Source organism: Mycena indigotica (assembly GCF_014461135.1).
Source record: "Mycena indigotica strain 171206Taipei chromosome Unknown Mind.scaff0013, whole genome shotgun sequence".
Classification (NCBI taxonomy): Eukaryota; Fungi; Basidiomycota; class Agaricomycetes; order Agaricales; family Mycenaceae; genus Mycena; species Mycena indigotica.
In genome coordinates, this window is record NW_023503012.1 from 808,916 (window position 1) to 822,619 (window position 13,704).

General features: G+C 51.9%; 5 protein-coding genes across 5 annotated transcripts; 3 read left to right on the forward strand and 2 right to left on the reverse strand.

Moving 5' to 3' along the window:
* Positions 1-3,867: 3,867 nt before the first annotated feature.
* On the forward strand, positions 3,868-5,799 carry MIND_01266200 (uncharacterized protein; the record flags this gene model as incomplete). The annotated part of the gene is made up of 7 exons (XM_037369142.1): positions 3,868-3,967; positions 4,021-4,156; positions 4,210-4,346; positions 4,398-4,604; positions 4,655-4,840; positions 4,892-4,989; positions 5,035-5,799. 7 exons carry the CDS (start codon positions 3,868-3,870, stop codon positions 5,797-5,799), a joined length of 1,629 nt encoding a protein of 542 aa, XP_037214348.1.
* Positions 5,800-7,045: 1,246 nt separating this feature from the next.
* MIND_01266300 (uncharacterized protein) lies at positions 7,046-9,013 on the forward strand (the record flags this gene model as incomplete). Its single annotated transcript, XM_037369143.1, has 9 exons — positions 7,046-7,297; positions 7,357-7,431; positions 7,482-7,714; positions 7,768-7,827; positions 7,884-8,095; positions 8,142-8,290; positions 8,352-8,406; positions 8,460-8,815; positions 8,867-9,013. The coding sequence occupies 9 exons, from the start codon at positions 7,046-7,048 to the stop codon at positions 9,011-9,013; spliced, it is 1,539 nt and encodes a 512-aa protein (XP_037214349.1).
* Positions 9,014-9,499: 486 nt separating this feature from the next.
* MIND_01266400 (Methyltransf-2 domain-containing protein) lies at positions 9,500-11,434 on the forward strand (the record flags this gene model as incomplete). Its single annotated transcript, XM_037369144.1, has 10 exons — positions 9,500-9,745; positions 9,802-9,876; positions 9,938-9,980; positions 10,036-10,171; positions 10,215-10,280; positions 10,320-10,540; positions 10,590-10,747; positions 10,797-10,859; positions 10,906-11,238; positions 11,288-11,434. The coding sequence occupies 10 exons, from the start codon at positions 9,500-9,502 to the stop codon at positions 11,432-11,434; spliced, it is 1,488 nt and encodes a 495-aa protein (XP_037214350.1).
* Positions 11,435-11,530: 96 nt separating this feature from the next.
* On the reverse strand, positions 11,531-12,675 carry MIND_01266500 (uncharacterized protein; the record flags this gene model as incomplete). The annotated part of the gene is made up of 4 exons (XM_037369145.1): positions 11,531-11,574; positions 11,627-12,447; positions 12,494-12,611; positions 12,657-12,675. The coding sequence occupies 4 exons, from the start codon at positions 12,673-12,675 to the stop codon at positions 11,531-11,533; spliced, it is 1,002 nt and encodes a 333-aa protein (XP_037214351.1).
* Positions 12,676-13,187: 512 nt separating this feature from the next.
* Positions 13,188-13,578, reverse strand: MIND_01266600 (Anaphase-promoting complex subunit Apc11; the record flags this gene model as incomplete). Its single annotated transcript, XM_037369146.1, has 3 exons — positions 13,188-13,216; positions 13,264-13,365; positions 13,413-13,578. The coding sequence occupies 3 exons, from the start codon at positions 13,576-13,578 to the stop codon at positions 13,188-13,190; spliced, it is 297 nt and encodes a 98-aa protein (XP_037214352.1).
* Positions 13,579-13,704: the final 126 nt, after the last annotated feature.

Below are 13,704 nucleotides of genomic sequence, written 5' to 3' on the forward strand. Positions count from 1 at the left end.
GCTGTGGCGGTCAAGCCCGAAGCCATATCGCGCCATCGGTCTTGCCCACAGGTGGGCACGCCGGCCTGTCGCCGACCCTTGTCGATGGCCCTGAGAGGAATCCAGAAACAAAACGTGACCTATAGCATCACATATTGTGACTTCTTCCCTTGGCACGACACACTGGCAGGACGAAAGCTGTAGTTTCATTCGAAATGGCCGAACTTTCCTCGTTTCCGAGTCTTGCAATACTCATTGTCAAGATCTCATAACTCGGAGGTCACCAACGCAAGCATCAAGATTGAGACAGCTTCTAGTCACTGCTATTCCTTATGCCTGTAGTACCTCGCCTTCGCTTCTGAATCACTATCGTGAGGCTCAGCCTCTGCTCCGCGGCGTCGGCGGTTGCCTCTTGGGGACATTGTGTACATAAAAGGATCAAACGGCGGAGTCAGAGATGGCAGCTCTGCGGACCAACACTGCTGTTTTCGTGAACAATGGCCTTTCGGGGTTCCATTTTCCATCTCAATCCGCATCCCGAGCGCCAACTTGTCTTTCTCAGACGCGGTCTTCTGACGAGGAGTCAACTGCTGTGAGTCCATAACTTGCTTGATTGACGTGTTCTGTAATTTTCAATAATCTAATACTAGTATCCCCGTAGATTATCTTTCCAACACAATCTTTCTGACTCTTTCTCCGTGTCTGCGTGCGTTTGACAGATTTACAGCATCCGAAGCTCGTTTGACGACCCCCAAAGCGTCTCGGATTCGGTGCACTTTATTAACTGGACCTCCTCCCACAATGCAGGTATCATTTCCCCCCTTCCTTCACGACCTTGACGATTCGTTGATTACCCTTACGATCCGCAGGCCCGCGCCTATACCCTCTCCGCTCCGAGTTTCTCAATCGCTCGATGTCGGTTCCGCCGTCACCTGTTGCAACGAGGCAATACCAGTCGTCGCTCACAGATGAATTGGGTGCATTCGTGCGGAACTGGATTGACGGTCTAAAGGGAGCTACGCGCTCAACGGGCCCACTTCCTTCATTTACACTTGACCACTATCACCCGATCGCGCGTCCGTGTCCCACAAGCCCGTCGCGATTTGACGCGCAGCCGGCCCGCAGAAGATGACCTCCTGCCGCTCGGCTTTCCCTTCGGCGACGCTCCGCTTTCGAGTGATTTCGAATGGATTCACGAGTACGACATCGGCTGTGCCCAATTCGGACTCAAGTCCAGGAGGGAAGCAATACACCATCGATACCACGTCGATTTCTCTTTTCGCAGCCAGACCACCGGCAGTATTAATGGACCCGGCTCGTCTGTCGCCTGGGAGGTGGTCGGCCGTGCATTTGGTGAGTTTACTGACTCGCAATTCTCGTATCTGGCTGAATATCAAGTGTTGGACAGATTTCGACGTGATCATCCCTCTGGCCCACTTTGAGATTTCTGCCCCTGTTTGGGCGGAATCCGGCTCTGGTCCGTATCTGCCATTCGTCATTAACGCTGACCTTGTCCTGGACGCGATTTCCGCGTCACTGGCCGCTCGTGCTCCAATACTCCTCGCGAGCCGTGTTGCGCTGGTGCCCGTGAACGAGGACAACACCCGGGCCGGTACCGGCGCGATGGTAACTGTTTCGCGTATGCTGCAGCTTTACGAGCTGCGGTTGGCGGTGGCCGCTTCAAGCCACAACCAGGAGGAGGGGGTTATTAAATTGCTCGGCACCCGATGGTTGGCAAGTGGATAAGTGCAGTAGGTAAGTAATTCATATCGACAGTCCAGTCGTTTCGGGCCTGGCCAGTGGCATCTTTCCGCCTGTTCGCCTCATAGGCTTATACGGGTCATTCACCCCTCTGACTTATTATCGTCGTATAACCTTACTGTACGTTCGTCGTTGAATGGATCAGGAAGCCGATCTCTTGTTGAGGTCCGCTCAAACCTGGGAGATCGGAAACAATCGGACAGGATCGGTGCACTCTCGGCCGCAGACAGACTTCGGAGCAACTTCGGAGGCTTGTTGTGTCATGTGAAGATCCCGGCTGTCAGCGGTTGCGTCCGATTATCTCGTTGCAGACTCGGAGGCGCATCACCGAGCGCCGAGTGACGGATCCGTCATGGGCTGGACTGACGCCATCAAAACGTGCATTGCTCACCCGGGCCCGGCTTCCCGTGAGGCCGGTGATCGCCCGAATCGGCGGCTTATGGATCATCCGACATACATGAGTTCTGAGTTCAAGACCGGCGCTATGATGGGCAAATACCGAGCCAGAGGCGTGTGTGTCTACTTAGTCGCGCTTTTCAGTCAGTCCAACTTTATCTTGCATTGTTCGTCAACCGCTAAGCTCAAGTGTGATACATATCGACAATTTGTACTCATGAGATGGCACTGAGGATGTGGAGATTGTGTAGATCTTGGGTCGCCTGGCTATTTGAATCGGTCAACTACTAAGCAGATTGCCCGCCGGGTAAAAGTATTTGACCCACACGGAGAGCTCTGCACTCGCCACATTCCAAAATACTCCTCGCTCGAATTTCATCCAGCCGTTAATCGGATCGTCCCAACAATCATATCAGCGGCAAATTAACGGAAATTCCCGTCAAAACAACCTCGCGCCTCGTGGCAAAGTTGAAGGAGAGGGGGGGGCTTTGTTTGTTTGTGATGTGCGGTCATACCCCAACGCGGCCTTGAAGAAGGAACTTCCCGACGTTGCTGATGCACGCTGGGGAAGCGAAGGACCGACAGTCGGAAATGGACGCCACTAACTGGATCATCGTTGGTTGGTTACCTGGGTAAGTATGTCGCTATCGATTCTATGTGCACCTGGCCACAATCCCGACTCCCCGGTCAACCAGCTAGGAACAAATTCAGATAAGCAGCGTTGTCGACAAGAAAAGTACTTACTGTGGTACCAGAAAAACGAGTGATGGTATAACAGCGAAAGAGCCCGACGTACCTGACGGTAACTGCCTCCCGCCTGAGAATGGCGATGGTTTCCTGCAATAAAACAGCCTCCAAGAATAGCACGGACCTCAGGTAAGTCGCCGTATGATCATTCATGCCGCCACCGCGATGGATTGATTTCCGCGATGATCTCCGTCCGCCTGAAAATGTTATAGCTGAAAGTTGGCTGAAAGATACGCGGCGGATTACGGGCGGACAATAAGATCTAGAGTCAACGGTAGCCTCCACCCAGGTATCAACAACCCATGCAAAACGGAGGCTCTTGACAGCTGGTGGCGCAGGCGGCGACGCGGGCCAGAATATCAGCTGCGGTCCATTGATATCACAATAAATCCTTATCGCGCCAGAATCTCGCACAAGACACTGCAGAAAGAGACTGGCAAACGACAAAGTAGTAAGTGCAGTATTTGACACAGGCAGGTCCACACCTACAGCTGGTGTGGAGTTAAGCCAAAGTTAAGCACGGTCCGAAGTCGGCGATTAGATTGACATAACGGCGGTGTCTTTCCTGCTTTTCTACTTCTGTCATGGTTGTGGCTTCCACCGTGGAGTTCTGTAGAGCGTCACGGGCGCGGTCGTCGGACGAGGGCCATAATTCGTCGCAACGACCCGAATAACGATGAGCCTGGGGTTCTCGCCGGACCAAGCATGGTCGATCCCAGTGGCTGCGGTTGGCCAAGGGTTCAGATGGCCGGAGGGACACATTGCTTGTGTGGGTGATTGACAGGTCAGTGATCATCCATCACAACGACTTTGAGGTCCATGTCACAGGCACAACCGACAGCAGTCAAATGCAGTACTTAACGCCGCCATGCCCTTGTGCTTATCGTTCTCCCGCCCCCCTTCTCCTCATGCCCTCCCTCTTCCCCTCTTCCCTTCTTTTCACGACCAGCAATTGAAGAATCCACGCGGAGTCGCGCGTAAACGATGCCAGGGCCGGCATTGGCATATGGCCCAGACCACTACACGGACCTCGATGCGCTGAGGGAGTATGTGCACTACACATACATTGGCAACTATATCAACTGTGCGTTATGATTCGCCCATTTCAGCGATCCTGACTTATTGAAAAAACTTCAGACTCGATCGCCACGTTGCTCGTCTACGAACTTGTCACCAGCCTTGACGACGAAATTTCGCGCGTTTGGTCCCTGCGATGGCGCCTTCCCAAGATTCTCTTCATGCTCAACCGCTACTTTATTCGCGCGATGCTCATGTGCCTTTTTGTTTTTCCTCTCTCCACCTTGCCCTTGCTGACCCTTTTCGAAGTGGACTCTGGGTTCTTGCCAATTACCCTGGCACATCTCGCGAGTTCTGCCGTATCTACGGCTACTGGCAGATGATTCCTCTCCGCCTGGCTATTTTGGCAGCACAAGCGCTCGTCGTCATCCGAGTTTGGGCAATATGTGCGTCTTCTGGTCACTTTTTCGTCCTCCCGTGTTGATAGGTTCCCGCAGATAACAACTCCCGTCTCATGTTTTGGGTCCTCAGCATACTCTTCGGTTGTGAATGCCTGGCCGTCGGCGCAGCCATCATTGTCGCGACCTCTTACCAACAGGGTGTTGCCCAGCCGGCCCCATTATCTTGCGCTCTGAAGAGTCTAAATAAACATCTCGTCAAGCAGTATGCAAGCGCGACATGGATTGCCCCGGTAGTCTTCGAATGCAAGTCTATTTCTCTCACTTGGAATACATTTTCCTAACGTTTACTCCAGTTATTATGGTCCTGATCACTCTCTTCAAGATCCTTCCTCGTTGGTCTTTCCAGTCCCGCAGAAGCTCCAAGTACTTCGGGTCCGGGTCGGGACTGTCGTTTCTGGGCGTCAGACTTGGTTCGGGAGGGAATCAGACACTCGATGTTCTCGCAAGAGATTCGCTGGTGTACTTCCTTCTCATTTTTAGTGCGTCCTGCCGTTGAGCCATTTCCTTCGAATGCTAATGTTACCACCTAGCATTTACCCTCGCCAATGCCATTATCTACGAATCCAATTTCAGTGCATATTGGCATTCTCTCCTGCTTGGCCCAACGAGCGCCATTTCTTGTATCGCAGTATGTCCTAGCGTTTCCTTTTCTTATGGTATTCATGACTCGTAGGTCTCCCGAATGATGATCAACATTCGGTCTGTTCCATCGTCGACCTCACAAGCAACCACGGATGAAGTCCGGCCTCTCCCATTGTCCCACACTTATCTCCAAAGCACGACCACCCATACTCAAACCAATAATTACAATGAGTGGAGCTACGCCCGTTACGGCAAGCATCCATACGCAGCCTATGGCAAAACCGGATACAAGCTCAACAACTCTGCCCCCGACTTCGATCTCGAACTAGCCTTTGCGGATACATATGGTGGCGGAGGACAGGGACTCGGGAATCTCCCGCCTGAGCCGGAACCCGAGCGTGATAACCCATTCCTCGCCTCTGGTGGTCCCGAGCGCCACTTGTCGTCAAAACGCAAGGCACCGCCCAGACCTGACTACTATGCTGGCCTGCCTGGTACCGCTTCTACACTGGTTGGCTCTCCGCCGGGGTCGCCCGCTGGCCTGTCTTCCGCTTCGCGCGCATTACCGTCATCAGCGTCCACTTCATCTTCGCCTCCGGCAAGACCGTCATTATCGGGAGCCGAACACCGACCACTATTTCCTACCCCGCTACAGCCCACTGCTACAACTTCACGACCATCCAACGAACACGTTTCAGCACCTTCAGCTGTCCATACTTACACACCGCCGGAAGGCGAGCCCTACGAAAGCGGGTATGAGGCGGGCCTGCGAATGGCCAAACAAAGGCGAGAGCGAGATCGCTCAAAGAGGCCAGATACTGGCGACAGTTCCGCCAGCGGAAGTGGTGGTGGTTAACAAGTGTCGCGAATATCGCGCGACGACTTGACAGGCTCTGAGGTCAGGCCCAACATACGCCTCCTGCAGCATTTTGTCGATAGCGACCTCACGGCAGCGAGCGCTCCGCGGTGGAATCGACAGATGCTGTTGCAGTCGGGAACGTTATCTTACTTAGTGCATGTCTCCTTAGGCACAGTCTTCGGAGCTTATACCATACCATCCACGTCCGTATTCTGTAAATGTACACGTACACATACTAGCTTTACTTGTAGATTAGCCGCTCGTTGAGCGGGTTATGACCATGATGTCCTATAAACTAATAAAAATAGTTTTTGTCGACGAAAAGAAGCCCTTAGGTCAAGATATAGCTGTGAGTCATCATCATAACGTTAACAACAAAAGCTGAACGTTAATTGAACGACGACCTACAAGGTGGTGCACTAGCAAAGTACAGAAATAGACCCGCTCCATAGATCTAACGAACTGAGTCCGCTAGTTGGTCTGCTGTTCAAGGTTGTGGGAGACTGGGATTGATAGCGCGGGGGACTATCCGAGTCCCCAGCGTCACGAATGTGCAGCTCAGAGTGGGACAATGTCCGGCAGCTTTACTGGTAAACACTTTTCAGATTAGACTTCAGTCCTCCGAAGGGTCCAAAAATAAAAGGAAAATAAGCTTCTTCGAATCGTCAGTCCAAGGCCGTGTCCAAATGCAACCCAAGTATAAGTTCCTAATTGATAACGATTGGGTACTTGCAAGGCTCTTGACCTCGGCCCTTTGCTATCCAGCAGTTTCCAAAAACAAAAACATCTTTGGAAACACTTTGTACGTGAGCAATATTTGACCAAGACGATGTGGTGTACTATGCTGACTAAGTATAAATTTTGGGACCTTCGCTTCCGCAGTCATCGTTCGGTGGGACTCGGCTACTCGCTGGGACGGTTGAGTGCGGCATTGGTGAGACTTCCAACCTCACTGAGACTACTCTCCCACTCATCTCGTCTGCGCTTTTCCGCCGCTGTCACTGCCAGGATCCAATCCTGGTGCTTTCGGGTGGCGAATCCTTACACTGTGCCCATGAGACGGCTCCAGCGCCTTGGCGAGGGCCGCCAATCGACTGGAAATCACAGTGCCAGTAGAGCGCTAGGCATGTGTCTCCTTCGACCTTCAAGATTCAAGTTAATTCAATCGTAGGAATGGGCCCATTCGGGTTAATGCGACGGGTCACAGTATTAAACGGGTAGTGGAGACCTGTTTTTCACAACCATGGAGCAGCTGCGCCAGCTCATCTCGCTTATCTCGACCTCGCTCGACAGAATCGAAGACGTTTTCTGCCGCCATGGGCTGCCCGTGCCGACCCTGGAGACGGCCTATGACCCCATCTCGCCGACTGAGGCTCTCAGGCTGTTGGCTGACCCCTCCATATCGACTGCTGTGCTTGCCATTGTTGCTGCCTCTGCCCAACTTGGTGCCACTTTCAGAAAGCCGACGAGCGCACTGCTCCACGGGGCTGGCGGAGTAGGTGTCATTTAATTTGTCTCTGCGACGTCCTAAGTAATAACACCTACCCCCCCCAGTTCTACGTTACCGCTTCAATCAGGACCGTTTCCCACTTGAATGTGGCAGATATACTGAAAGAAGCAGGTCCACAGGTATGATAGCGCAGCTTCGTTCGCTCTGCTTATTGACATCCGCTACGCAGGGAATGCATGCAGATGAACTAGGGGCCAAGTGTAAGACTGATGGTGCCTTGCTAGGTAAAATTCCCCTTCAATCGCATGCTCAACGTCGTAACTGGCCCCCGCATATAGCCCGTATTCTCCGCTTATTGGCCACACACCACATTTTCAATGAGGTGGCTCCGGATACTTTCAGCAATAATAGGATCTCAAGTGCTTTATGCACAGGGCTACCAGTACAAGACCTGCTTTCCCGGTATGTGAATATACCCTTCTTGTTTCTGGTCGTTGATCAAGCATCGTGCTCAGGCGGGAGAAAGCTCCAGGCCGGCCACCTGTGTATGAGCCTACGGCATTTATCGAGTTTTTGTGGGTTCCATCACTTTTGCCAGTGGAAACATGTCACGCTAACTTCTTGCTTGAAGCTCTGATGTCAATTTTAAGAGCGCGGCATACTCCCCCGACACGGTTATTTCGCCTGAGTGTCCTGGCCAGCTTTCCTTCAATCGCGCGTACGGTACCACAGACACCTTCTACGCGTGGCTCAGCCGACCCGAAAATGAGCATCTGCGTCGACGATTCGATGTCGGCATGCGGGCAACGGAGCAAACCCGCGTCAAGGACGAGTTATTTCTAGGTAAACGAGCCTGACAAGCTCGAAACCATATTTATCAGCTTGCTAGGTTTTCCATGGGGTGATTTGCCTGCTGGAAGCATGCTTGTTGATGTCGGTGGTGGCGTTGGGCACGTAACATTGCAGATTGCAAAGCGCTATCCGGCGCTGCGCGTCGTTGTCGAAGATCTAGAGCAAGCTGCGGAGGCATCCACGGAGGTATGTGCCATTTTCCCTGGTTTCATTCTTCGTAGTTTCGGCATTAGCGATTCACTTTCAGCTCTGGAAAACTGTATTGCCTACCCACATCGAGAACAACATAATGAAATTTCAAGGTAAACCCATCCATCTCAATCACTTACAATCCACACTAACCTTACCATCCCAGTTCATGATTTCTTCGCCCCTCAGCCGGCCATAGTGTCCTCGTCCAACGCTCCGGTAGTGGTTTTTGTGTTGAGATACATTCTTCACAATTGGGACGACCACCGGGCCGTAACGATTCTCAAACGGCTGCATGCTGCCGCCGAGACCCGCAAAGCGGTGGTCCCGAACGCGATAACCAAGTTAGTCATTATCGAGGCAGTCTCTGCTTTCGCCACGCGCACGTGTGCACCCTCCCGGCCCGGCGTTTTTGCAGACTCGGGTGCGGCCACGATAGCCGAAGCGCGGGTTCTTGCGCCCGAACCACTACTCCCAAACTGGGGTATCGCTAGCACAGAGGCGTATTTCGTGGACATGGCAGTACGTTTACATTTCGCTCTCTCTCCGACCCCATGATCAATCCGCTTTTAGATGCACCATCTTGTCGGGGCGAGAGAGCGCCCGTTGCAGAGTTATCGGGATGTCATGCAGCAGGCAGGGTGGAAGCTGAAAGATGTCTTTCACGGTGGGCCGCCCGTGTCCTGGGAGCTCAGTCATCTTGTTGGGGAACCAATGTGAACGAAAAGTTCTCTTGTATGTCCGATGTCTCATGAAACAACCACATAACTTCAGTGATTTTGAATAACCTGATGCCTCATTTGTCAAATTAATGGTATGCGAGTAGCACTTTGGTTTCTCGTTTACAACTCTAACATCATTCCCAAGACTTCAAAGCCCGGATCAATTGATTTTGTGTGTTAGTCATGTCTTGCATCTTGCCTTCATCTCAAAATCTGCGCGTTTGGCCCGAGTACATGCTGGCTCGCAAGATGCTTGCACTAGAGGCAACCCCTTAAAACTCTCAAAATCCTACGCCACTGTGGTTGTCAGATGGCGATTCTGCTTCTGGGTGGGGAATCGACGCCAACCTGAATCATCTTGCCAATCGCTGTGGCGCATTCTTCTCCCGTGCTCCCTACTAGTAGAACTGTCAGCCACTGGTGTGGTATCAAACCGTACCATGGGTATAAAACGGGCGTTTAAGGCTTGGGTGTGGTGGCAATCATGGAACAGCTGCGCCAACTCGTCTCGCTCATTTCGACTTCCCTGGACACGGTGGAGGAAGTTTTCTCTCGCCACAACCTTGCCGTTCCAACCCTGGACACAGCTTACGACCCTGCCTCGCCCGCTGAGGAATTGTTGTCCGACCCAGCTGTCTCGACTGCTCTGCTCACCATCGTTGCTGCCTCTGGCCAGCTTACCGCCACTTTCAGGAAGCCGACAATCGCAATACTCAATGCAGCTGCCCTCGTGAGTTCACCTGTCCCAGTCCACGTCACGGTCACTTACTCATCTTATTCATCGAGTTCAATGTCTCCGCCGCCATTAGGACCGTTTCTGAGCTGCATGTGGCCAATGTGTTGGAAGAAGCGGGTGCACAGGTCTGCTACTACCGCGTCATCACTCCTACACTGAGTCTAATATTTGACCTATCCTATTCAGGGGATGCATGCGGAAGAGCTGGGAGCAATATGTAAAACCGATGGTGCCTTGCTAGGTGCCGTGCTTAGCCCCAAATTCCTGCTCGAAGTCGTGATAAGCTCTACATACAGCCCGCATTCTCCGCCTATTGGCCACACACCACATTTTTAACGAAGTTGCTCCGGATACCTTCGGAAATAATCGGATATCAAGCGCGTTGGTGAAGGAGCATCCTCTACAAGACCTGCTTTCCAGGTACCTTCCCTCCCATTGAAGTACTGCTTGAAACTTTATATAGTAGGCGAGATGATGCTTTTCAAATGCGATCCTACGAGTCGGAGCGCACAGCTTTTGTGGACTTTTTGTAAGTTTTGTTCAACTTGTTAAAAGTCCTGGTACCTAGATTGGGTCGCAGTTCTGAGGTCCCGTTCAAATGTGCCGCGTACGGACTCGACACTCTCATCTCGCCCATCCCAGACCAGCTTCCTTTCAATCGCGCATACAGGACGACGGATACGTTCTACGAGTGGCTCAGCAGCTCCGAAAACGAGCATCTTCGTCGCAGATTAGACGTCGGGATGCGCGCGACGGAGCAGACACGAATTAGAGATGAGATCTTCCGCGGTAAACGAAATCATGAACCCGGGCTTGCCAATGATTACTGATAAGATAGCATTTTTAGGCTTCCCCTGGAGCAATTTGCCTCCCGGGAGTATTCTCGTGGACGTCGGAGGTGGCGTCGGGAGCGTAACATTGCAAATTGCGACACGCTATCCGGCATTGCGTGTCATTGTCCAAGATTTGGAGCAGGTTGCGGAGGCTGCTGCGGAGGTCTGTCATTTCAATCTTTTGGCCCTTCGTGGTTCGACACATTACTCAGTTATGGCGCCTGAAATTTCCTTCGCACATTGAAAACCAGATGATGGAATTCCAAGGTACCGTAGTAAACCCCTTGGCGGTGATGGTTCACTCAATGCACTTGAGTTTAGTCCACGATTTTTTCACCCCCCCAACCCGCCACACTGTCTTCCTCGACTTCACCGGCGGTGATCTTCGTTTTACGTTACATCCTCCACAACTGGGACGATCTCCGGGCCATATCCATCCTCAAACATCTTCGTGCGGTCGCCGCGACACGCAAAATGAGTGTCAAAAATGCGATCACCAAAGTCGTCATCATTGAGACGGTTCCCGCATTGGCGACTCGCACACGAAGCTCGGTGCACATAGACCCCGAAGAAACAGCAGAACTCCGTGCTCCTGAACCACTACTACCGAACTGGGGCATTGCGAACACGGAGGCGTATTTTCTGGATATGGCGGTGGGTCAGAGAGTTGCTGTTTTCCCTTCGATACTGAAATCGAGTTCAGATGCACCAACTTGCTGGTGCAAGAGAACGACCTTTGGAGAGTTATCGAGAGATTATGCGAGAAGCAGGTTGGAAGCTCGAGAGTGTCTTCCATGGCGGACCGCCGGTGTCTTGGGAGTTGAGCCATCTTGTCGGAGATCCGATGTGAATAACTTATTAGTGTCGTCTGAACTGAAGACCATATTATTGACACTCCGTATAAGATCTGAGTTTGCGAGTAAAGCATTGAACAACACGAAACCAGTCATTCAGCCTGGAAATCCTCCGCCATTATCCAGCAGCGCCATGCTGAAATACAGTCAGTAGACATGCCATCATGATAGATGAATGAGAAACCTACCAGGAAGCACCGTCCCAGCCTTGCGCTTCTCGACGAACGCTTTTGCCATGACCCAAAAGTCTCTCGGTTCTTCTTTAGCAACGAGCCCACGTCTAGCAGACTCCCATCTCCGTGCATGTGCGGGAAGGGACACCTCCATCGTCATCAGCACGAATCGCACATCTTCAGTTATCGCCAACCGGCCTGCAATGTCCCCCAGTCCCCACTCTGGCTCTGTGTCCCTGTGGACGTTGACGAGGAGTTGCAGGCGCGGGTTGTGTTCTAAAACGAACAAGAGCTGGTTGCGATGTACGAATGAGTGCAGACAAAGATGGGTCAGCGATGGAAGTGGGCTCGGCTGGGGGTTGAATGGGCAGGACGGAGATGGCGCACAGAGGTAGCCCATTGCTGACAAAGGCTCGGTATGCAGAAAGTCGAATAGCTCGAGATGGGTGACGTTGACGAATGCTCCTTGCAATGAGGCCAAGTTTGCGAGTATGCTTGAGCCCCCGTTCAAGTTCTCCGAGTTATACCCGGGCCCATCGAACAGGTGAACAAGTGAGACTGCAAGCCGCCTGAGGGGTATTTTGCGTAATAACGGCACTAGTGCTCGATTGGCGCTGAGGATGGTCAGGTCCTCTGTGTTCTTCCCGAAAAGTCGAAGAACGAGCATGGTTTCATTGTTGAGCCATCTGGTATGCCCAACGAAGACGCTTTTGGCGATATTGGAGTCGTAGAAGAATGCGTGCGCCGGCGGAAGAGTGGTGAGAAGGTGTAGAAGCGCTGATAGAGAAGGGGATTGAGGAGTGATGGATATGTGTGTATAGAGAAAAGGTCGAAGCCTATTCAGGGTTAGTAACTGCAACAGCGAAGCAAAAGTGGACACACCACTCAAGTACCCTATTGGCCACCGTAAGCATCATTGGTATGAGACCCGGAAACAGATTGGCGGCACACTCGAATATTGCTCGTTCTAGCTCTGGTGGTAGCATAGGCTCCGTATTATCTTGAGACTGTTCAATGCCACTGCAATGTACCATTTCGCACTCACCATGATTAGCAATGCTCATGTAGGGACGGAAGAACCAGGTCGGTTGCAGGGGTTCAAAAAACTCAGGGTGAAAAGAGTAGGGGTGTCGGGAATGGAGAACGACAACAGCTATCATCTTCAGACTGGGGCTTGTGGAACATTGTATGTCCGAAAACTTGGGGCGACCTCGTATTGCTAGAAAAGTGTTTAGCGCAGACGCTGAGGAAAGAACGAATACGCACTTCCAATCCTAATATCCTTCCGATCGATGTAAATCCAGTGTCAGCGTGAAGACCTTTGCGAACTGAGGAAAATTGATATGACCCATGAAGCAATGTGCGTTGAGACTCGGAGGCAATGAGGGACTGTTATTCTGCGCGTTATTCAACAAGAGACTGGAGATGGTATGGAGCTTCAGTATTTCTCTGCTTATTCAGTTGTATGCCATTCATCAACACACCAGGTACATCCCAAGCAATGACAATCGATTTTAAGTTGGGATATGATTGAGCATGAGGAGGAGATCAAGTTTCGTGAAACAGTAAGGAGGTCCTATGGAGTGATTTTACGTTCAGCAGTTACTGTAAGGATTTAGGAATCACCTTATCCAAGACAGAGTAGGACGCACCCCAAGCTCTTCTATCCATCGGACATTGCTGTTTTGAGGCAGGAGTACCGAGCCACTTGAGCAGACAATGCATATGAAAGACATGCGAGCACTGGCCCCAGACTGCTGCAGTGAGTATTGGGTGCTATTTGGGTTATCAAGTGACGCACTAAGCGGGCAATCGTCTCCCGGTACTTTGCAGGCTGGACAACAGCCCTCATACGCAACTCGACAGATCCCACAAACATCGTCTTCGTCATTCGAGCCCGAGTCCTCTGCGCCGGTGTCCCAGCGCCATTGAGCGACGGCGTGCCAGTGCTTGATCGTGACTTTCATGTCGTGGTTGGAGACAAAACGCGTCTTGCGTTACTTGCAGTGGTCAGCTGGTCGTGACTGGTTTTTTCCGCTCGACATCTTCTCATTCTCTCTTGATTCTCTCACACTCTCAACACTCGTCATGGT